This window comes from Orussus abietinus, unplaced genomic scaffold (assembly GCF_000612105.2).
Source record: "Orussus abietinus isolate OABI.00-Male unplaced genomic scaffold, Oabi_2.0 scaffold49, whole genome shotgun sequence".
Classification (NCBI taxonomy): Eukaryota; Metazoa; Arthropoda; class Insecta; order Hymenoptera; family Orussidae; genus Orussus; species Orussus abietinus.
Window position 1 is genome coordinate 447,477 of NW_019394595.1, and position 23,870 is coordinate 471,346.

At 45.9% G+C, this 23,870-nt stretch overlaps 1 protein-coding gene across 5 annotated transcripts in view; it reads left to right on the plus strand.

Annotated features, from left to right (window-relative positions):
• Positions 1–6,293: 6,293 nt before the first annotated feature.
• Positions 6,294–23,870, plus strand: part of LOC105700686 (muscle calcium channel subunit alpha-1) — a 47,400-nt gene continuing 29,823 nt past the window's right edge. For all 5 annotated transcript variants that reach the window (XM_012426771.2, XM_012426768.2, XM_012426772.2 and 2 more), the window contains exons 1-22: positions 6,294–6,562; positions 6,995–7,100; positions 12,124–12,263; positions 14,030–14,136; positions 14,662–14,814; positions 16,938–17,134; positions 17,230–17,333; positions 18,020–18,183; positions 18,256–18,358; positions 18,763–18,908; positions 18,989–19,062; positions 19,193–19,344; positions 20,002–20,119; positions 20,189–20,281; positions 20,350–20,470; positions 20,559–20,650; positions 21,433–21,605; positions 21,889–21,995; positions 22,084–22,204; positions 22,301–22,430; positions 22,500–22,666; positions 22,745–22,832. In XM_012426771.2, coding sequence (XP_012282194.2) covers positions 6,294–6,562; positions 6,995–7,100; positions 12,124–12,263; positions 14,030–14,136; positions 14,662–14,814; positions 16,938–17,134; positions 17,230–17,333; positions 18,020–18,183; positions 18,256–18,358; positions 18,763–18,908; positions 18,989–19,062; positions 19,193–19,344; positions 20,002–20,119; positions 20,189–20,281; positions 20,350–20,470; positions 20,559–20,650; positions 21,433–21,605; positions 21,889–21,995; positions 22,084–22,204; positions 22,301–22,430; positions 22,500–22,666; positions 22,745–22,832 — 2,925 coding nt within the window. The remainder of the gene's footprint in view (positions 6,563–6,994; positions 7,101–12,123; positions 12,264–14,029; positions 14,137–14,661; positions 14,815–16,937; positions 17,135–17,229; positions 17,334–18,019; positions 18,184–18,255; positions 18,359–18,762; positions 18,909–18,988; positions 19,063–19,192; positions 19,345–20,001; positions 20,120–20,188; positions 20,282–20,349; positions 20,471–20,558; positions 20,651–21,432; positions 21,606–21,888; positions 21,996–22,083; positions 22,205–22,300; positions 22,431–22,499; positions 22,667–22,744; positions 22,833–23,870) is intronic.

Sequence of the window (23,870 nt, forward strand, 5' to 3'; positions counted from 1 at the left end):
CTTCCGCCAATTTCGGGGATCACTCCGGGTTCTGGGAAACCCTGCGGATATATTCTCATCTTCGCGTAAAGAGAATTCCTCCGCGATGCGCGACGGAATCTCGAGGCCAACTAATGTCGAGGAAAAAATGGAGAAAATGGGGAAAACGTATAGGGGTCCGGGAAATGAAGAAGAGCGACTCGAAGGGGTGCTTTTCCTCGTTCCAAATCGGTCGCCGGTAAATCTACCGACTCGAGGCATCCCGCGTATATTGTCGGGCGCGGCAACGCGCGAGTACACGCGGTTTAACAGTCGTTAAACCCGAGCGAAGTTAATTTGGCTTTCGATCATTGGCTGTGACAATTTCGGCCGTGCTCCGAGGGCAAAGACGACCGGCCGCTTATGCGTGAAACGGTGCTGACGAGTTAAATTTAGTCGGCCACTTCTGCTAAGCACGGCCGCGCTGGGACAGCCTGGGAAGGTCCTCCAGGATCCCTCGAAGAGAAGGACCCGAAGGACCAGAGGGAGAAAAAATGACATTTGCCCCTTCGGCAAAGGACGGCATTGCCTCCTCTTATTGCAGGAATAATCGCACCAACGGAAGTGCTTGCAACTGTATCGAACGTAGAAGTAACTTCGTTTAGAAAAAATGCTTGTCAAATTGACAAATAAACTTGTAGAACTCGTGCAAGAAGATATCGTTGTCCCTAGTCGATCGAACGAGCGATACACGGTTTGTTGTCCCTGGGAAAGAAATCGTTCTCGATAGAATTTTGATCAACGCTTTCCATTTTAAATTCTCGTATCATGGCCCGAAACCTCGCGGACGTTCGCGAGGTAAACATTTTCGACTCGGGCAGTCTCGACGATTGGTCCCGACGTGCCGTAAGAGGAGTTGGGAAGTTGGTTTTGATCTTCGGGGTACACCGACCTGCTTTCGCGAACCAGTTTGGGACAAGCCCAGAATCGCGGCCGTCCACGTAAGCTTAGCTTCGACCGACTTGGACCGGACTTCGAGATGTAATGCTCTTCCAGGAAGAAGTGGTCAAAGTCGACGCGGAACCGGCACGACCGACTCTTCGGGGACGATTCGACGATCCGGGGCGATCCGAAGTGCCAAGAAGCTCCCACGGGATCGCGAGTACCGAGATAGGTTGCAAAGGTGCCATATACCTTCTCGGACAGGAGAACGGAGAGAAGAGATCGCATCTAGGTGTCCGCGCCACGGAAAGTTGACGACCACCACCGGTTCTCGCATTTTTTATCATTTTTTCATGAATCACGGAACTCTTCCCGGAAAGGAGAAGTAGGAACTTGGAAACTCTTCAGGGACCCTATTCTCGAGTTCATACGGTCAACTCACATGCGATATTGATTTCACGTACGACTTTTAAACGTTGACCAACAAAGCGACTTCGCAATAATGCGAAATTGAAAATTTCGTACCGACTTATTCTTCCTTGAGGCTTCGATCTATCAAGGGTCATGAATTATTCGATGAGACCGCTTTATGCATCTCCCTGGTGACAAGTTCTCGTGATTAATGGCTTTCCGATACGTCATACGTAAATATATAATCACTGGTGCATTCGGTTACGGCACAATGATCCCATTTACAGGGAGCCATTGTACCGGCACTGACATTCGATTACTTCGACGACGTCATAGAAATCATGCTCATTTGGTACTTTATCAACGCGAAGGGTGAAGAAGCGTCCATGTCAATTTCGCTGAATTAATCAGCGATTGGTATAGATTATTATTTCATAATCACTCTCGAGTAATCTCGGCTATTATCATAAACTGTTTTATTACGTTTTACATATTTACGAACCTATATTTCTAATTCGAGGTTCTATTCAGAAAATTGAACCCTGAGGTTCCTAGTGAACTAAATGAGACTGCGATTTCTATCGGCAAAATGGGTGATCAAAAGAATAGAGGATTCAGAGGCGCAACCGAGATCGATAATTTCGACTCGATCATGATGGAAGTCATGACGGTCCACGAAGTAAGCCAGAATTTTCCTCATTTGGTTCCCAGGATGAAACGTTTCACGGAATTAACGAGGACGAGTCGTTCCTTCATTTTCCCCCGACTCGGTGCGTGCATAATTAAATTCACCCTCCCCCCGGATAGCGACTAGTGACGAGCAAATGCAGACTATCGTGATCTTGGTCTTGCACTTTTTGTAAGGCACAGACCAAGCTTGTAAGATCAAGACCGATTTTGCTCATCCCTGGTGACCGCATCTAGAACTCTGGGTTGGTCGGTGTCATGGCGGCCAAGTGAGCCCTGGCGAATCGGTTATCGCCGATAAGCGAGTTCCATTTTCGTCAAGTTCACTCGGGCCACGGCGCTCGACGCGCCAGGCGGCGAGAGAAGGAGAAGGCGCGAAGGAAAAGGGAGAAAGAGCGAGGGAGAGAGAGGCTCGCTAGTATTTAGGCTCACTAAATATAGCGGACCTCCACTTCTCGAATCGCTCGCCCGAATCCCAGCCGAGAGCCCTGCGAAACGCGCCGTCGCGACGCCTCTAGACGCCGAATGTCGAACGTCTGCCGTCCACTCGACGGACGCCCTCTTTTCGCCGTCGAAGTTAGGTTTGGTTCGATAAAGGGCACGACGTAATACTCGAGTCGAACTGCTAACTCTATTGGGTCGTTCCATAAGTTCGCGGATAAACTTCCTTGCAGCCAGTTGTTTTTTTTTTTTTTTTTTTTTAGAAACAATTGTCTGCTGATATGAAATTGCTGGGAGGTGGCAAGAAGTGAACAACGGTGCCGCAGAATTCATTGTTGATTAAGAGGATGTAAGAGGGCTGTCAGAGGTCTCGTTTATAAAACTTATATTCGATCTGAGGGTGCCGAAGCGTTCGTCGAACACGGCTTTAATATATCCTCGAATTGGGCCCGGGGTAAAATTGGTACACATCGGATCCGTAACAATACGGGATCGAGTTTCGCCACGATCCGCCATTAGCCGGCGAGTTAATGCCGGATCCCGAACCGCCTTCTGACCGGAAATGGGAACTCCTATTGAACGACCTCAGGAATCGTCCAATCGAGGCAGTCTCTCTTCGATCAGGTGTATCCGGTGCCTCTCCTCTCTCTTGAGGATTTCCCGGGAACATCGCCGCGAAATAAGACCGTGGATTCTTCCGCACTCCCGTTTGAAGCAAAGTTCCCTGATTTTTGCTTCAAACGATCCGACAATTTTGACCTCATAAGCCTCGTGAGTGCAACTTTTCAGGTCTCTAATAAACCGAACGAGACTGAAATTTCTGTTGACGAACTAAACGATCAAATGAATAGAGGTTCAGCCGAAATCGATAACTTCTGCCTCGAGTATCGCAAGATAAGGGATTATCCTTTGGCATCGTCTCGAATTCCAGCTCGGTCACTTGTTGCGGCCCTCCAACAATTCCTATTCTTGACCCGCTTCTTCGGCGTTGACATTCCGCCTCGTCGCTGGTCCAAATCCGCGGATTTGATAACCGAGGCTGACGGACGTTTCACTGATTTTGAGGGACCTATTTATAAACCGCGGCCATTCGGTGACGACTAGCTCCTAGCTGAGTCAGACTTACGGAGTAGTAACTACTTAGCGATGGAAAAGAGGGTCTCACAAGGACGCGTACATCCTCTTTGCTTGCTTCAGCGACTCCCTGGCTCGAGTCGCGGCAACAACGTTGCGGGGGAGACGTTGCACCTGCTCCCTCGCCGGATCTCTGGAAGATTGCCAGCCACGAAGCGACGTCGCTGATGCGAATTTCTCGCAAAGAATTCTCCAAGAGAGTGCAGAGTTCCTTCGGAAATCGCTTATATCGTCGACAATTACATTAAGTGACGCCGTATCGATGACACCACGTGCGCCGTCGAAGGCGAGGGACTGTTCACTCGGAAATCAGTGACAACAATTTCCGTTTCCGAGAACCGATTGTCTTCGATTTCATATGATAGACAACAATGCGATTTGGTAACATGTGATATGATATTTAGCAAAGATTACAGGGAAAATATTAAAAAATTATTCCGTCCTATTAAGGAAGCTGCGCGATTGTTTCCGCAGGGCAACGTTCGTCTGACTCAATCGGTGAAGTTTCTACTGCGGCACTTCGGTCGGGGCAAACTTCACTGGTATGTGGCTGGCCATCGGGCCAAGTTCGGCCTCGTAAACCCAGTCCAGGGTGCATCTTTATTAGACGGAGCGCAAAAGTTTGCACGTTCGGGGTTACTCCCGATCGTCCCTCTCTCTCTCCCTCCGAGGAACGCCGGTAACCCAGAAACGCATCGGCGGACGCGTTTCACGTAGGTCTTAAAATCCAAGGAGTCCTTGAGCGGGACACGTAAGCGCGAGCAGAAATTCCGCGCCTTCGCCAACGCGCGAAAACTCGGCCGCCGAGGAAGAAGGAGAGAGACGAGGCGATCTGGCCGACGTAGGTGGGACGGAGAGAGAGATAGGCCGAGAGATTTATTAGCGCTCCGGGACGCGTCCCCTCTGAGCGCATAGACAATTACACCAAGTTTCGCAATTACACATTGTTTAGGGACCGGCCGAATTCCGAAATAGACCCAGCGGATTTATTATGGAAAGAGACAATTGTCTGCGATTGCCTGTTCGTCGATGCGTTATCGAAGGGGGATAAATCGTTTCGTTGCGGTGGAAAATTGGTCCTTGAAATGAGATTACCTCGATAACGGGTATCCGTGAAGCCCCTTCCTCTTGAATATCGAATTATTAACAACCATTTCTCAATCGTAAAGTTTGACTTCTATTGGATTATCTTACTCGACAATTATACGAACCGCTGGAATTATTTCGTAACGAATTACGTGAAGTTAAAAGAGTGTAGGAGGAAATGAATGCAACGACCTCGTCGATTACCGAGAAGGGACATCCTGGAAAAGACTCGAGAACGACAATCGAAGTCCCGGAACCAATCTAAGGTTGGAAGTTAATCGGAACGTAGTTAACGGAGCCCAAAGACGAACTACGTGGTCCTTTGCCAGGAGCCATAAATATTCATCGGCAGGCCAGCAAAGTCCCGAAGTCCTGATTTGGAAGACACGCTCCACGGATCCCGGAAAGCTTTAGGCCTCCCTCGAAGTTGCACCCACAGGGTGTTGCATATTCGAGAGCGCCCAATTAGAGCCGGATGGTTTCCTTCTGTCATGAAAGGGAATCTGAGATTCGACCTTCGCCAGGACTTGTAACGCAGTCGACGTTACTTCCTTATGAGCCAAAAAAGTCCTCTGCGAGAAAGAAAAATCAGAAATTTTCCAGGACTTCGCCTATAAAAATGAAAAATCCGTCCTGTCCAAAATCCCGATGTCCTCTTCTTTGACGAGCTTCCCAAAAAGCGTCATCCCCGCTTTTCGGTGGTAATTAGTCATTATTCTTGCGCGGCACTTCCGGTCCGGGTCATCGCGCCGCAAGGGATCGACTTTGCGGAAATTACGAAACTATTCCACGGACTCGGGGAGAGAGAGCGAAGTATATAATCAGGTTTAGCTAACCCGGCGTTAAACCACTGCCACGTCAAAACGCGTATCACCCGAGGTAACCAGATTTCCCGCTGTACTGACAGTCGCCGACCAAGTCCACCCTACGTTTTACCCTCATTAAAAGCGTCGCCTTCGCCATCGGTAAAACGCCTCGCAGACCTTTTAATCGGCCTTCCCGACGATGGAATTCAGGAGTCATATCCACGAGCCACTCCGTTTTTATCCGCTGCTACAGATACATTAATTTAATCCTCTAACCACGACAGAGTCGAACGTGAAGATGTATCACCTGTACGGATAGCTTGGAGGGTTAACGTTTTATGCGAATACGATATTCATTTGTCGCTTTGAATACATAGAAACGAAGGGAGCCTCTACAGTCGAGCTTCGTAAAAAAACGTCACTCACGCGGAAGCCACAATAGGCATGTTCCGTAATTAAAGAGTTAATATGCGCTTTATTTTATCTCCATTGTCGGTTCGCGGACAATAAAGGCTACAACCCGAGTCGAAGTTATCGATCTGCTTTTCAATGTACCCGGCGCGAAACTCGAAGCGCAAACGAGACAGACTCGACCAATTCTCGAATCGTCCTCGAAATCCTTGAGGTTTATCCCAGGTGAAAATTCCCTACGGTCTGTCTAATCCTTGCCCTCGTTGTTTCAGGTTCAAGCCGAGAAGAACCTCGCCATAGCATGCCAGCCAGCTCCAGGAGTCGCGCGACTGCGAATCCGCCTGGACCCTCCTTAAGACGGCAACCTCGCCGGAAGCGCTCGAGGAGAACGGAGCTCGACAGCAGCGGCAGCGACCGATGAGCACGGGGGATGGCGGCGAGGCGTTGGGCCCCGCCACGGGGGCAGGGGCCCGAGCCACGGCCGCGACCCCCACCACCGAACAGGGCCAGGCGGCGCCCCCCTCCGCGGGCCCAGGGACCGGGACCGCGGCCGCCAAGGCGCAGCCGCAGAAGCGGTCCGCCCGCCGCGGCGGCAAGCCGCCTCCCGACCGCCCCCTCAGGGCCCTCTTCTGCCTGCCGCTCAAGAACCCCGTGCGCAAGATGTGCATCGGCGTCGTCGAGTGGAAGTATCCTTTGCCTCTGTACTCGCGAGTCTTGGTCTTGCAATTATGGTCCGGTCTTGATTTTGGTAATGCACTTTCTGCAAGACCAAGATCAAGACTTTAGGATGCACGACCAAGTCTAAGACCATCGTGGCTTGGTCACAGTGTTTTGCATTTGCTCGTCCCTGCACCTCGACCATCTCGAACATCCTCGAACGCAACCCTCGTCGAAAGCCCAGGACCTCGAATGCAGGTCAAGGGGTCTCTTCAGGAATGGTTCCAAAGGACCGTATTCGACGGCCAGGGATGATGAATAGTTTCTTTCCGTTCGGTCCAGCACGGCTTAAGAATATCTATGGCACTGCGCCATGTTTTCCAGCCCGCCGTGCATAGAATTAAACCCGAAGATGAGGTAATCGCGTCGCGGTATCCATGTTCCTTAACTCCCACCGACAGACCGTTCGAATGGCTCATCCTGATGACGATCTTCGCCAACTGTGTGGCCCTGGCAGTCTACACGCCCTATCCTTTTCTGGACTCCAATCAGACGAACCACTACTTGGTAAGCCATAAATTATTACGTTAAATATCTGGTTTAATTATACCGCGCTAAACTTTGTAGATAAAATCTAGATGAGCGTTTCGCGGGTATAAATTTCGAGCTTACGTATGTATTTCGCGCGAAACTCTCCCGAGTATCTTGATGTACAGGACCGCTCGTATATATGTCGAATTTCACCGATTGTCAAATTTATATGAACGGTGTTGTACGTATACGAACAATGCGATGTAATGCAGCATGTCACTCTTCGGAACAAAGTTGACGCCTATCGGCGTACTAAAAATCGAGAGGATCCTGTGCAGCAATTATCGCCCATTTTCGCTCATCTGCAGTGGGTAAAACGCGGTCAATAAATAACGCAGCCTTTACCCGGCTCCAAATAAATTCCTTACCCGCTCGACCAAAAATTGCCGCAGCAGCAGAAAAGTCGAGCATCGATGGCAGCGTTTATCAAATGGGGAACAATCTACCGTGAATTATTGTACCTCTGAACCGCGCAATTCCATCGTGGGACACGTAAAACATAGAACGGATATTAGTCCCTTACGTCGACAACTCCTAATGCGACCCCGTAGAAAAAAGAATTGCGATAGTAGAATGAAATCGGGGAAAATAGCTCCCATGCTTGAAAACCGCAGAAAAGATGGTTCTAGTCCGAAATGACGAAAATAAAAAGAAGTGCTGACATTACGCACTAATACCTACTCATAGAAAAATATTTGGTGAATCGATATCATTTTTCTTGATTCAACCGTAGAATGGGAATGTATAGACAACCAGATGTTTGGTTTTCGTGATAAACTCATTATTTCATAACTTCTGGTTGGTTACATTAAATATTGCGGTAGATAAGCCAAAATATTAAAGCAATTTGACACATTTAATCAAAATATTTGGTTTACCGACTAAAGTATTTCCTAATATTTGCCAAGCGATTTAATCAAACCATTTTGATAGATCGGGGGCAAACGAGTCAAGTCAAGTGAACGAAAATTCGTTTCACTCGACCAAATATTTATTGAAGTAAACCAAATGCAGTCGATCAAACAATCGCGTCCAACGAACCAAATTTTTGTTCCGCGAATAGGACACGGATCTCCGCCCTCCCCGGAGGATCCGCAAATTTCGGCGACTCAGGTAAAATCCGAATCCACCCCCGGTGAAATTTCTTCGAAACCTTTGTGAAACCCCCGAAACGAAAGACCCGGATCACGTATCGCGCGTATCCCCCAAAGCCCATTACTCGAGGCAGATTGTCCGATGCGATTAATAATAAAGGATTTGCTCGAAATAAGGACGCAAAAGGTGCCCTCCCTTGCGTAAGGATCGATACCACAGGAGATCCACCCCGGTCGTCTCGACCCTGTCGAAGCGCCTTCTTCGTCGCTTTCAGCCGATATGTCGAATTATCGACGATGATATTCATCCATCGATTTCTCCCGATAAGAGCCCACACCCTGAGAATAATCTAGTTAAACTAAATATTTTTTAACTGGTTTTCACAGTTCAAAAAGGACTCGGATACGTTTTATAGTAAAATTAACATCTTTTTCTGAACCAGAAAATCTAGGAACGGTTACTGTACTTTTTTATCTTTTGAGAGGAGTAAAATGAACTATCCTACGTTTACTACATTTTCCTAGGAAGAATAACAAAACTTTTTACGATTTACGTCGTAAAATTTCACTTAATTACTGTTAACGAAACTGGCATATCATCGTATATTTTATATGCCCGGATAGTATTATTAACAATTATTTTCGTACAAAAGCCAGTACGATGCTCAGCTATTAAAAAATACGAATTTACAGTAAATCAAAGGACAAATTGCGTTCCTTTAACAAAAATGACTTCAACGGTGTCAAGCCGTTTAGTTTACCAGCTCTTTTTCTCCGGGTACGTCGAAGGATCGGCAACGATATTCATATATCGATTTCCCTCGATAGGAGGCCACGAGGAGGACCGGATGGCGAGTCGATGGACCAGCGGGCCGAAACTTACTCGAGCCGAAAGTTCAATAATTGTTCAATCTTCCAGGCCCAGGAGACGGTCGCGCACGTACGAGGACACGTGGCTGGGTGTACCCGGGTACTCGTGTCCCAATGTACTCGGATCGGGCATGTACTCGCACGTGTCCGGTACATGTTTCCGGCGGTGGCCAACACTTCGGCCCAGGCACATCGAGTTCGTTTCCTGCCGGTGAACACGGGCATCGACATAATGGCCCGAGCTTACGGGACGTTCGATCGGCTCCCAATTCTGCCGGGCCAATAGCCAATCGATCGGGAAATCAAACGCGAGCGCGCGAAACCCCTTTGACCCTCGACCCCCTCCTCAGGGGGTAACTTTCTGCTCCGCGAACTCCCCGTCGATGATTCCTCTGTTCCGGAGCTCTGGTTTGGTCTCCATTTTTAGCCGCTTTTTTGCGGACGTTGCTCCTCGTCCGGGCTTTCCCTTCTTCTCTCTTGTGCCCTTCGAACTCGCCGAAAAGATTTATCCGTTGGAAAATATCGTTTACCGACTGCACTTGTAAATCGTATTCATGTAATGTACGATCGCACGATCTACTTGGTTGAATTTCAGAAAGCGGTTTAGTCGAGTGGATCGAACTTTCGTTCACTCGATCGAAATCGTTTGCTTCGGTAAGCTAAGGTGTTTTCATTCACTTAGAAATCAGTTAAAACGATTTCCTTCTTTGAGAACCAGTTGCCTTTGATTTCATACGATAAACAACGATACGATTCGGTAACAAGGGACAGTCGGGCTTAAAATTGTGAAAATGTGTCCGGGATTTCCAACGATTTTCAGGAATATCTAGTGATTTCTGCTCGCAATTTCCAGCATTAAAATCCATGATTACACGTGTGAATAACCCCTCGTCGTTTTCCCTGATTTCCGAGTGAATGGCCCCTTGCGCGAGTGCGTAGATATACATAAAAAAGGGGTGCATTAAATACTTTTTCAAGTATTTCCCGCGTGCTTAGCGTATGCGTCTTCGGGGCAGCAGTTAATCGGTTGGGAAATGATACACGAGTTGTACCAAAGATGGTACAAAGAGGGCATTCGACCCTCACCCTGAAAGATGGTCCCTCCTAGGGTGTTGACTCCCTGCCGGGTGAAGCTCCGAATTAATGATCCCCGATGTCGCCGAGCCTCGACTGGCTTTCATTTTTACCAGGGAATGTTTTATTCATGAATTAGGTTGCTCTTCCGTGTCATACTTGTCCGGACCCTTCGGAGGTCCGTTATAATGGATGATGGCGAATTCGTGACGGGAATGGACCGCTAACTACTCCAGCGGACCGCATTCCCTGCTGCATCCAATTCGCCCTCCACCGTTTAGGGCTCTATGGAGACGTTTAACCAATCGAAGCACGAGGATCGAAAAGCGCTAACGATGGGAGAAAGATCCCCCTGTATCTTGAAACTTCCAGCAAGGGGAAATTGAATTTCTCCTCTAGAAAAAGATATCTCCTCGGCTTAGTTCCCCGTTTGAGGGCATAAACTTTCGCAGGCCGCATTTCATACCGAATCTAATTTTCCCTCTTCCATTTAGGACTCTAAGGAGACGTTTAATCAATTGAAACACGAGAATCGGAAAATACTAACGATCGTAGAAAGATTCACCTCTACCTCAAACCTTCCACCGAGAGGAAAGGAATTTTTCCAAGCTGAGCTTCTTACGTCTACTTTTCAATGTTCGTCACGATTATTCAATTTTTCCCCCTTGAAAAAGATGTTCCCTTGGTTCGACACCCCCGTTAGAGGGCAGCGCCTAAACTTTCGCGAGACTTTAACCCGAACTTGCGGTCTCCGAAGCGAACTCCTCGTTTATCGAGCCTTCCGTGGGTGGAGGAGTAAAAAATAAGCGGAAACTCTCGTTAAGCTAAGAAGTTACCCTTCGTAATCGCATAATGGGGCGTGTAATCGAATTTCGTTCCGGCGCGACAAACACTTAGCACGCAGCCCGAGCAGAAATTCCTCGACTCGGGAACCCCAGGGCGAACTTTCAATGCGATTCACCTTCATGGAGAAATGAGTTAGGCGATTCCTCCACTTACGGGATGTCGCGCTTCCGCGGAGCAATGAAATCGCGTTTTCGCGTTTTCCCAAATTGCGGCCGCAGCGCCGGAAAACGGAACCGCTGGAGGCGATGGCCAAGTGGGCGGAATCGAGTATTCGCAAGGAGCTCTCGGGACCAAGGAGATAAGGGTCTTAAGGTCGAGATAAGACCTTTCGTGCGGTACCTACGACAAAGAGGGAGGATAATCGCGCCAGGAATTAGAATTAAACGAATTAACTTTAGCCCGCCCTCCTAAACTCTTATACATGGACTTTGATACGTTTTTAGTCTTTAAATAATTTCCGTTTCAAGATCCCGACCATCGACTAGACATCATAAACTCTAACTTAGACAAAACGTTTGTTCAAGAATTTGATACTATTTTTGCGACTTGAAAAATTTCCGTTTCCACTTCCACGGTTTTCAGGCAGTCTCGAAACGCCCGGAATTAAGCCGCTTAACTTCAAAAGAATAATTTTGAATGCCCGAAACGAAGAAGATTTCCGTAATTGTGAAGCAGACATATTCTCTGCTCCATTAATTTTCTGACATTTCCAAATTTTTCATTGGCGGCAGGAAACTCGCGAAAAAATGGGCAAATTAGGAGACGAACGCGCCGTAATTTCTATGAAACCGAAATAACGAACTTGGCGTCAATCCTTTTAGTGCCGGCCGAAGTCGTTAGCACTTGTAAAACGACGATGTATCGTTGTTCGACACTAAAAGGTTTAAGTATTCGGTACCGTACGCGCATGCTTTTCAACGTACTTGGCGCAAAGCTCTACCGAGTTTCCCGATCCAGGCACCTGCTGGTCGGGGCAATTTTTGGTCGACTCGAGGTCGACGGTAACGAATCGCTTTCCTTCCAACCTTACCCGACCTCGTACATCTCTGCGAAACACCTGATGGAAGAGCCGGGCCCGAGAAGTCGGCTCCTCTATCGATTTGTCTCCGTTCCAGGAAAAGATCGAGTACATCTTCCTGGTCATCTTCACCGTGGAGTGCGTCATGAAGATCATCGCTTATGGTTTCGTTGCCCACCCGGGCGCATATCTGCGCAACGGCTGGAACCTCCTCGATTTTACGATAGTCGTTATCGGGTGAGTAGCGAATAATCACCCCTCGTTTGCCCCGAGACGCGGAATTCCTTGATCCTGCCGTTTAACGATTATAAGTGTTCGGCTTAAACCACGCCGTTAATGTGTTTCGATACTTCTCTCGCGGCTTGTTAATTGAACGACCAGACATTTACATACAACGTAGTCGCACGGTGTTCGCGCAATTAAAGCTCTTGCGGCCTGTCCGCGTAAATGCCACGTGCTTGGTCGGGTATGCGAATTATTCAATGATTGCGCGAATTATCCAATGATTGCGCGAATTATGCGCCACGCGTGTAACGATTTCGCGGCTCCCGATAATGTTGGCAACTTTGGACATTTTCTCCCATTTTCCGAAATTTACCCGAGACAAATTTTCAGCTTATTTATGAGAAGAACCTTTAATCGTAGGCCTTAAGGCGATGGGAAACCGGCGTCGAAGAAGTCTCGTTTATGACACATTTTCCCGAACTGGGTGTACCGTTCAAAACTGTACAATGTGAACATGTAGGCTGTAGGGAAGGTCCTGACATGAAATTTAAGTTTCTATGAGAAATTTTAAAAGTATCTATTAAGAAATTATTTAAAAATTAAAATTTCACGGGCGTCAGAATCTTCCTTATAGTCTCTGTATTCACATTGCAAGGTTTAATGCCTCGTGCCAGGTTTCCCAGAGAAACGGCGAAGAAAGGGCTTTTTGTGCCATGTCTGCCTCAAGAATCGATTCGCTCCTCTATCGCCGTGTTTTCCAAAAGCCGGGCAAAAAGAATCGTTCACTTTGTCGATTGGACGAGGACCTCTCGTAAGGACGTCCGTTCGTCCTCGAAGGTGGAAAAAAACCCTCGTCTTCGGCATCGGAGCTCGATCGATAGGTTTCCCCTCCGAGGCTCCATCGAAATTGTATTCGGCGACGTAATTGAAGGCCTCACCCTCCCCGGCGACCCCTTGGAAATGGTCCGTGTAAAGGGTACTTCGCAGCAGATCAGCTCCTCGGGTATGCCCGAGGAACGAAGGTTTCCCTTTAATCGGATCAACCCTTTCGCCAAGGAGAATTCGCGACCATTTTTGCGCCGCTCCTTTGCCCGCGGAATTCCCGAGAGAAGTCGAACTCGAATTCTTAGGAGCTTCTCGTAAACGAGCAAGCGATCAATTATCGATGTGCTGTACAAGGAGCCTCTTTATTACCTACGGTACTTCTTTTAATCTATTGGGCTCCTCCCCGAGTGGCTCCAATTAAACGAAACTGTGTACGTGTGAAAGCACTCTTGGACGATTTCACAAAAATAAGAGCCATGGAGAGAGAATCGGAAATATCGTCGTTTGGGGGCTCCCTTTGCACCCCTTTATGTTTCATTTAATTACGTAGACTTCTCTTAGAAAATAAGAGAAATCTCGTGACTTTCAACAATACTTCGCTGAAACAATTCCGTTTCTCCCTAAGTGGTTCGAATTGAACGAAATTGTATGCATGCGAAGGTGCTCGCGTGCAATTTCACAAAAATAGGAGGTACGCCGAGAGAGAAACGTCTAAATGGAATCGTTCGGAAGTCCTGCTCTTTGCACCCTTTTAACCGTTTTATGTAATTAATCACGTATATCTGTCTAAGAAAAAGGGACAATCTTCGTGCCTTCTTTTACACGTCTTATATATTTTAGATTTAGAATTAGATCAATTTAGATTATTTATTTGTAAGCTGATTTTAGCTAAGGAATCCCACGAGTTTAAAGTAGATGCTGTGTAAAGAAATTCCGTTGTTTCTCGTTTGCAGGATGGTGAGCACGGTACTAACGATTCTCATGAAGGAAGGATTCGACGTGAAGGCACTTCGGGCGTTTCGTGTTCTTCGACCTTTAAGACTGGTTTCTGGAGTGCCAAGTAAGTTTCCCCCTTCATACAATAATTTAACTAATTGTCAGGAGAGAGCTCCGACCGGCCATTTCGCTTCTGTTTGCTCACCGAGCTTCGGGGTGTTTAGTGGGATCCTCGTTGGAGGACGTCAAGGCTTACTTAGGAAATCGTGGGCCTCCTGTGGAACACCTGAGAATACAATGCAGGTGTGCAGGTGGAAAAAAATCTCGGCTAATACGTTTCCCCCTTAATCCTCTTTATTCCGTCCTTTCATATTTTTCGTTTAAATTCGGCACATGGAAACACCTGCGATCGAATCGATTCTGGCTACTTCGTTCTTTTTCCCTTGACAGAGTCAACAATTGACACGATACAATTAATATTCACTTCGCCGTGAATATATCTGAAACTGTACATCTTGTACGAAGACTACAATTTATCGAGCCGTTTCGTGATTCGCTGGGTGACATCGTCAAAATGATTTGTCTGATGCATCTTTTTAAAATAGCGTATCTACACCTAATTTATAAGTGTCTTCTGATCATTTTCCAGGTCTCCAGGTAGTTCTAAACTCAATCCTGAGGGCGATGGTACCTTTGCTGCACATCGCCCTGTTAGTACTCTTCGTCATCATCATCTACGCCATCATAGGACTGGAACTCTTCTCCGGAAAGATGCACAAGACTTGTTGGAACAACGTAACGAGTAAGAATGTCAATTTTCAAGCATTCGATCTCCTAACAATAATTGTCGAGAATTGCCTTTTAGAGCACTTGTGCAACGAACCACGAATGACGTATTAACCTCGTTATATGAGAGTCAACTGTAATGGAGACGCGTACTTAGAGGAGGGAAAAATAGCTCCTTTAGATCAAAGTCGAATTTCGGCCATTACGGGCTCTCGAGGAAACCGAGGGAAAGCAGCAATTCTTCACGGGCGAGGTGTTCTTCTATGAATAACATAAAAGCCGGAGGTCGAAAGACACGGCCCGGCCTCTACCCTGAAAATTGGAGGGCCCTCCTTTCAGTGCCGCCTGATGGTTTGTGTACTCCGCAAATTTCCTTCGTGTACTTTGATTCGCGAGGCGTATCGAGACTGCAATGCGAACTTTCGAAAGCTCGTAAGCTGGGATCTTCCGGAACACCGTCGACTTTGCCGCGTTGTGCAGATTCTATGAATCGCATTATACGCCATTAAAAATGTTTCGGTATTTTGTACACTTTTGCGAGGAGTTATTCGCTCAGGAAATTATGGATTTTAAGGAGATATGAAAGGGGCATTCTATACACATTAAACGTCAAAATATTTAAAAAACTATTCTGAAAACTGGATGCACGGAATCGATTATTCCAACGATTTCCACATGATCTCAAGCGTTAATATCCATGATTTCCTGAATGAATACCTCCTCGATTTTGAGTTTTTCAATGGCATCCCTAGAATCGCTCCGGAAAGAAGCAAAATGCGCGGTTGAAAGTGGCGCCAATACTTCGTGAAATTTCGGCGGGGAAAAGGATCCATTATTGCAATTTCACTTAATTTCGGGGTGAAAATTATATTTCACGGAAATTCGGGTCAGCACTGGGTGATCCATCCACCGAGTGACCCATGACACTCCGAAGTTACGGTGTCAGCTTTTTTCATAACTTCCCCACGACTTGGAAATCCGCATAGCGTGCGTTAGTTGCGTAACTCTATTACTTTTCGACTCGTAAAGGGGTGGGTCTTCCTCGCGTGTCTCACAGTTATTATCATACCAGGTGTACAAAAAATAATGCAACCATCTCGCCCTTCTTTTTTACTCTCAAAGCGTTCTTGCTCCATTACGATTTTTCAGAGATAATGAGCAAGTTCCCGAAGCTTTTACGATTTTTCAAATCGACTCATAGGTTTACGATGTCTTCTGAATTTTTCGTTTTTTATTTAGCTTGGATATGCAAATTTATTCGCTATTCCTACAATTCAACGTTATACAGGATGCAAAATTTTTCAATTGCAATCCTCAGTGCATTTAGATAGAAGTTCGGATATAAATTTTGAGATCGTTTGCGATGCCCATTTGGGCATTCCTGCATTTTCGTTGCAGTTTGTCCCATTTTTATAACATTTTCCGCGGAAACACGGGACGAAGCAGGAAATGTGTCGTCGCTGATGGACGCAAGCCGACGTTGCGCTTGCGGGAAAGCCTTTCGAGGGTGTTCCGGGGACTCCCTTCGCTCTCAAAGTTCTTTCTCTCACTTTTCCGAGCCACTGCCCCTTTTAAAAAGCCCGGTCAGCCTTTGACGTTACGCCGCGCGGAATTTCGAAAAGGCTGCCAACCCGGACACCTCGGATAACCTGCTAACACAATTACGTTGGCATAGTTTTAGATTCGCGATTCTGCAGCGAAACTTCCTATTACTCGCAAAAGCTTCCACGCAAACAGCTGATCCGACGTTAAGGAGCCCCTAAGCACTCTTTATTACGAAAACGGAATTAACCGAGGAACTATTCACTTGGAAATCAGTGAAAACGATTTCCTTCTTTAGGAGTCGATTGCCTTTGATTTCACATGATGAACAAATCGATTCGGTAACGAATGACGTTCGGCCTTAAAATTGATCTTACGATTTTGGTTTCGGTCCAGCGCTTTTTGCAAGGCCAAAACCAAGACCAAGACTCGACCATGGTAGTGCATTCGCTCGTCACTAGAGAGACGTTTAAAAGGCGTCCTTTCGATGAAGAAAATGTAGGAAGTATGCGACTTTCGGCGATGAATCTCGAGTAAATGTCCTCGAGGACGTGGTTTGGGTCCTCGAAGAATCCAAGGTTTTCTCGCTGCTTTCAGATCAAATGATGGACGACCCTCATCCTTGCGGTTCCGGCGGGTTTCCCTGCGAATCTCTTGGCCCGGAATATTACTGCAGCCACCAATTCTGGGAGGGTCCAAACTGGGGCATCACCAACTTCGACAACTTCGGACTCGCCATGTTGACTGTCTTCCAGTGCGTCACCCTGGAAGGGTGGACGGACGTGCTTTACGACGTGAGACTTCTTTGGAATTCATTTCTCTCCCCCTTTCGTTCGTGTCTATTACTTCTGCATCTGGATCCACGTTAAACGGACGTGTCGGTCTTCAGATCGAAGATGCGATGGGCAGCAGCTGGCAGTGGATATACTTCATCTCGATGGTCATCCTTGGGGCTTTTTTTGTCATGAACCTGATTCTCGGTGTGTTGTCCGGGTAAGTTGTCAGAAACTCAACACGTGAGATGATGTCAGATTGGAAAATGGTACTAAAATTCTATGGCACCTATGAGTAAGAGAGAGTAGTAGAGGTCGGCGACAATTATAACACTTTTGCGTGGAGAATCAGCGGAGGCACAAAAGTGTTATGCATGTGATCGCTAATCGTTACTTGCCTAGTGAAAACGGCGTGAGAAAAACGGATTTGAAAGGGCAAAAGGGAGGCTAAAAATAAAAATGACATCTCTTCTAAAGAGATGTGAAAGTGGCGTCCGAGAGTTCCATCGTTCATGAAACTTTTCTCAAAACAGGGGTACCGATTCCTTTCAAACTTCACAGCATGGACATAGAGGCTATCAGGAAAATCCTGACACCCAAGGATGTTCATTTTTTGTGGACAATTTCTAAAATATCTATGAAGAAATTCAAAAATTGAAATTTCATGAGTTCCAGGACATTCCTTGTAGCCTCCATATCTGTATTGTAAGGTTTGAATCGATCCAGTGCACCCAGTTTGGAGAAAAGTTTCATGAACGAGAACTCTTCGAGGCCACTTTCACCTCGCCTTAAGCGTCCAACGGGTCACAAACGGGCTTAATTCGATCTTCGGTCGTCCGGAGACCCAATTACACGCATACGCGGTCCTGTGATCTTTGACGATGCAATTGGCACGTTCCCGCTTAGAGAGTTCTCCAAGGAAAGAGAAAAAGCGAAGGCTCGAGGTGACTTCCACAAGCTGAGGGAGAAGCAGCAAATCGAGGACGACCTCAAAGGCTACTTGGACTGGATAACTCAGGCCGAGGACATAGAACCGGAAGCGGACGAACCTCAGCAACAGGACGGGAAATGTAAGACGACTGCGATAAGTCGAGACCACGATACGTTACGAGCAGAGTCTGACGTTTAGATCCATTTTCCAGCCAAGCAGCAGAACGAGATGGAAAGTACGGACCAGTTGGAGGGAGACGACGAAGGAGTTCAGCAGGAGTCTTTCTGGAAACGGAAAAAACGAGATCTCGATAGGTAATTGCTGGGCATAAATTAGTAAGTTGTCCAAAAAGTTGTTGAGGTTTTTGTTATTCAAAATGTAATACTTTGTTTTCCGATAAAGTTGCTCTTCTTTTATATCCATGTCATGTACCATTCTTTTCTGTCTATGATTAAATAATTTAAATTATACATGAAGTAATATTTCAAATACAATTACTATTATAAACATATAGAGCTCAGTCAGCGCCCTAAAATGGTATACGAACATGGATAAAAAATAATTTTGTTTTATAACAAAGCGTCAAATTTTACAAGGGAAAATCTGCAATAATTTTCTGGACCAGCTAATAATTTTTGGGAATCCTAACGAGAGGAACCTGTATTTAATTTCTCGTTACGCGTATCGAAGTAAATGACATCGTTGATCCCTTTCGCAGAGCGAATCGCCGAATGAGAAGAGCATGTAGAAAAGCCGTAAAGTCCCAAGTGTTTTACTGGCTGATCATCGTTCTGGTGTTTCTGAACACGGTGGTATTGGCTACCGAACATTACAAGCAACCAAAATGGTTGGACCAATTTCAAGGTCGGTACTCGACTCCTCGTTTTGCAGATTTCGTACAAATAATTGTCTCCACGACGAGCAAATTATCGTTCCCATTGCAGAAGTCACAAACGTGTTCTTCATCGCTCTCTTCTCCATGGAGATGATGCTGAAGATGTACAGTCTGGGGTTTCAGGTATGTTCTAACGCGCGAAAGATTCCTCAAGAACGGACGTAACATTTCTTGACAGTTCTCACATGTCTATTAATGTAATTGGCATATGAGGCTAGCGAGACCTCTAAGAGATACGTGCCGACTTCCTCAGGGTTACTTCGTGTCATTGTTTAATCGGTTCGACTGCTTCGTCGTGATCGGTTCCATCAGCGAGATGATCCTGACCAACACGAACATAATGCCGCCTTTAGGAGTCTCCGTCCTGCGTTGTGTTAGACTTCTTCGGGTATTCAAAGTGACCAAGTGAGTGACATCTGAAATCGGGTCGCCCTTTATCATTTCCTACGAGGAGCTGTTCACTCGGAAATCAGTGAAAATGATTTTCTTCTTCGAGAACCGATCGCCTTTGATTTCATATGATAAACGACAATACGATTAGGTAACAAATGACTTTCGCCTTAAAATTGAGGCAATGTTTTGATGATTTCTAACGATTTCCACATGATTTCGAGTGTTAAGATTCACGATTTCCTGAGCGAATACCCCCTCGGTTTACTATTAAAAAAACGCGCGTTTCATTGTTGAACTTTCCATTAAGGTGATGGAAAAGTGGAGTCAAAGAGGTCTCGTTTATGAAACTTTTCTCCGAACCAAGTGTACCGAGTCGTTTTAAACTTTCCAATGTGAACATGAAGGCTATAAGGAAGATCCTGACTCCCACGAAATTTCAAGTTTTTAATAATCTGTTTATAGATATTTTAAAAATTGTTTATAAAAAAAAAAAAAAAATTTCATAGTGGTCAGGACTTTCTTTATAACCTCTGTAACCACGTTGTTAAGTTCGAAACAATTCGGTACACCCAGTTCGGAGAAATGTAGCATGAACTATTGACCTCTCAGATGCCACTTTCACACCCCCTTAACGGAAAAATAAATTACTCCCTCGTCTTCCCTTTTCAGATACTGGAGGTCGCTATCGAACCTAGTGGCTTCGTTGCTGAATTCGATTCAGTCGATCGCCTCCTTATTACTCCTATTGTTTCTCTTCATCGTTATCTTCGCCCTCTTGGGCATGCAGGTACAATGGACTTACGAACAAAGGATTCGAATTTAAAATCGTCCTTCAACTCTCGTCTTTGAATCTCAGGTCTTCGGGGGGAAGTTTAACGTCAGCGACTTGCAGGATAAGCCACGCAGCAATTTCGACAGCTTTTGGCAGAGTCTTTTAACCGTGTTTCAAGTACGTATTGTAATCGGGATAATTAATATGTAGTACGTTAAATATTTATATTTACTTCTCACGTGTAGATCTTAACCGGCGAGGATTGGAACGCCGTAATGTACGAAGGAATACGAGCTTATGGCGGAGTTTCCAGTCCCGGGGTCCTGGCGTGTGTCTACTTTATCATTCTCTTTATCTGCGGAAACTGTATCCTTTTCCGGGCTAAAATATCGTTATTTTCATACGTACAGGTAAATACGCTACTACAAATTTCCTTAATTACACGATAATACAGATATCCTCTTGAACGTCTTCTTGGCCATCGCCGTCGACAACTTGGCCGATGCCGAGTCTTTGACCGCCATCGAGAAGGAAGCCGAAGAAGGGGTAAGGATATTTTTTGCAACGAAATGAACGTATTAAGGGGATGCGAAGGCGGCATCGAAGGGGTCAATCGTTCATGAAACTTTTCTCCGACCTGAGTATACCAAATCGTTTCAAACTTCACAACGTGGTTACAGAGGTTATAAAGAAGGTCCTGACCCCCATGAAATTTCATTGTTTATAAAAAAAATGTTTTAAATACCTATAAACAAATAGTTTATAAATTGAAATTTCATGAGTGCCACAAGAAAATATCCTGTTGAACCCTGGACTCAGCTTCGGTGACAGGGTAGTATGCGCTTTAGAAGCGATATCGAATTTCTATGCGATTATTCTCGAGGGAATTATTTATCGGAAAAATGGAATCGATAGACAATTGCTACCTCTTGGTTGTCTTTCTCTGAAACGGGGCATGTTGCGACACATCCCCTTTAACGATTGAAAGTGCACGCACGTTGCACGAGTACACAGGTGAGGGTTCTTCGAGGTATCGAGGTGTCTCTCGCCTCCCTTCAGCTCGTCATGTTCTCGAAGCCCTGGGTACGATATGTAAAGTGATCTCTTGCATCGTAATGCACGTGGATCTTCCATGTTCGCCAGCTTGCGAACGCACCAGGTGGAAGTGAATGGGAAGAACGGAAGGGAGAGAAGGCTTCGAACTCGTTTATTTTCAGCACGGTCGATGAGAATGACTCGATCTTTGTTTGGGTCAGGAGTTCCCTTGATTTCTGCGAGGACTGGAGTCACGAAAGAGGCTCGACATGATCGTTTGAATGAATTTCTAGGCGGGGAAGAACAAATCGAACAGCGGCTCGCCTCCTCCCGACGAGGTCAGCGGCGAAGGTGGAGACGATGGAGGAGAAGGAACCGGAGGTGAAGACGAAGGTGGAGGAACGGATCTGGAACAGGATCCCAATGAGACCATGGAAGACTATGAAGCGGCCTTGGACACCGAAGCGTAAGTCACGCTGGCACAACGCTTGGTTGTAGCGTAATCTACCGCAATATTTGAAGCAAACGATTGAAAGTTATTAATCAAAGAATTTCATGTCTACCACATATTCGGTTGTGCGTTTAATAACCGTCTTCGATGGTCGGACGGACAATGGTTTTATTAATTCGGGGACATATCTTCTTGCGTGTACCTATAAGAAAATCTCGTAAATGTTCTCCGCATTGGTGAGATTTCAAATGCTACACAATATGAAAGAAGGTTTTAAGATTTGGTTTAAACTTCTCAGGTCGGAAAAGGGCGAAGACATGAACAGCCACGCAAAGGTACGACTCAACATAGAATCCGATGAAGAGGATTTAGAGGGGGAGGATGAGGACGGTTCGGCAATTCACGGTAAATTCAGAATAATTCTATCGTACTTCATTGTAGATGTTAAGATAATAATTAGCATTAAATCATATATGTTGCATTTCTGTTAAAGACGACGGCATGGACGGTGAAGTCTCGGCGAGGCCTCGAAGAATGTCGGAATTCAATATGGCGACGAAGAAGCAGCCGATACCGGCTGGTTCCGCTTTCTTCCTCTTCTCACAAACTAATCGGTATAGTACGGCAAATAAGGAATAATCTTAAATCATGGAAGGTGAAAAGAAAGTCCTCCGAGTCCGTCGAGCCAATGGCTATTGTATCGATTTCAGATTTCGAGTTTTCTGCCATTGGCTGTGCAATCACAGTTACTTCGGTAATGTCATCTTGGCGTGTATCATGATCTCGTCGGCGATGCTTGCTGCAGAAGATCCTCTCAATGCAGGATCCTACAGAAACATGGTAATCGAGGGAAAATTGCTGGAGTTTGTATCTTATTCCTTCTAAGCTCCTCTTTCGTATTTTGCGCAGATTTTAAATTATTTCGACTACTTCTTCACGACGGTATTCACCGTGGAGATCTGCCTGAAGATGATTTCCTATGGGTTCATCATTCACGAGGGAGCCTTCTGCCGATCGGCCTTCAACAATCTGGATCTCCTTGTCGTCTGCGTCTCCTTGGTCTCCATGTTCTTCAGGTAACTTTCTTAAGATGATGCGATGAGCAAATACGAATACGCAAAATGTCATCTAACGAAATCTTTTGTCTGATTCAGTTCCGGTGCCATCTCCGTGGTGAAGATCCTCAGGGTCCTCCGAGTGCTGAGACCACTGCGCGCCATTAATCGGGCCAAGGGCTTAAAGGTAATTCTCTCTACACCTTCCTTACAGTCTAAATTATTTAACAGCCGAACAGCGACACCCTACTTGGAAATTCTCCATAACGAAAAGTACCCCTATCGCTTTCACGCGATCTCGGTAACTTGCTACCCAAGAAACGTCCCCGAGTTCTTCGATCTTCGACACGACTCCCCTTAAGACGATGTGAAAGTGACGTCAAAGAGTTCTCGTTTATGAAACCATTCTTCGAACTGGGTGTACCGAAACGTTTAAAACTTTGTAGCATAAATATGGCCCGCCAACCATGAAATTTCAATTTCTTTTTTTTTTATTTGTATAAAGATGTTTTCACATTTTTTAAATGAAAAATAAAGTTTTATTGGGGTCGGGACCTTCCTTATAGTCTCCAAGTTCACTTTGTAAAGTTTGAATCGATTTTATACACCCAGTTCGGAGAAAAGTTTCATGAAAGAGAACTCTTTGATGCCATTTTCGCATCCCCTTAAGCGTCAACGCAGAGTCCGATTTAATGGGTAAAAACTGACGTCCCATTCGGTGCTTTTACCCGATTCCGTAAGTAGTAGTTTGCCGCTAAACGCCAGACCTAGGGTCTCATGTAACACTTTGCAGTAAACCCTCCTCGCTGTACAAAGGACCCCAAATTGACTCACCGACCACACAATAGGTCCCACTTTGCTACTCTTGTAACATGTCCGTAACAAAAGAGGAAATGTATCGAAAAGATGCCGGACTTGACGTAATCGGCGCATAAACGCGGTCTCATGTGCCCGTCGTAGTCGGAAAGCTCGAAGAGCTTTCCCTGAAAGCAAGACCCTCGAGGAGGCTCGATCTGATCCGTTCACTCGAGACAATATTTAAGGTGATATGAAAGGGATATTCTACATATATAAACCGTCAAAATAGTGATAAAACTTTTCTTCAAAAGGGATGCACCGAATCATTTCGAACCTCAGCACGTGATTACGGAGACCCTAAGAAAGAACGTGGTGCTCACGAAGTTTCATTTTCGATTAAAAAAAATTGTTTATCTATTCCAAACTA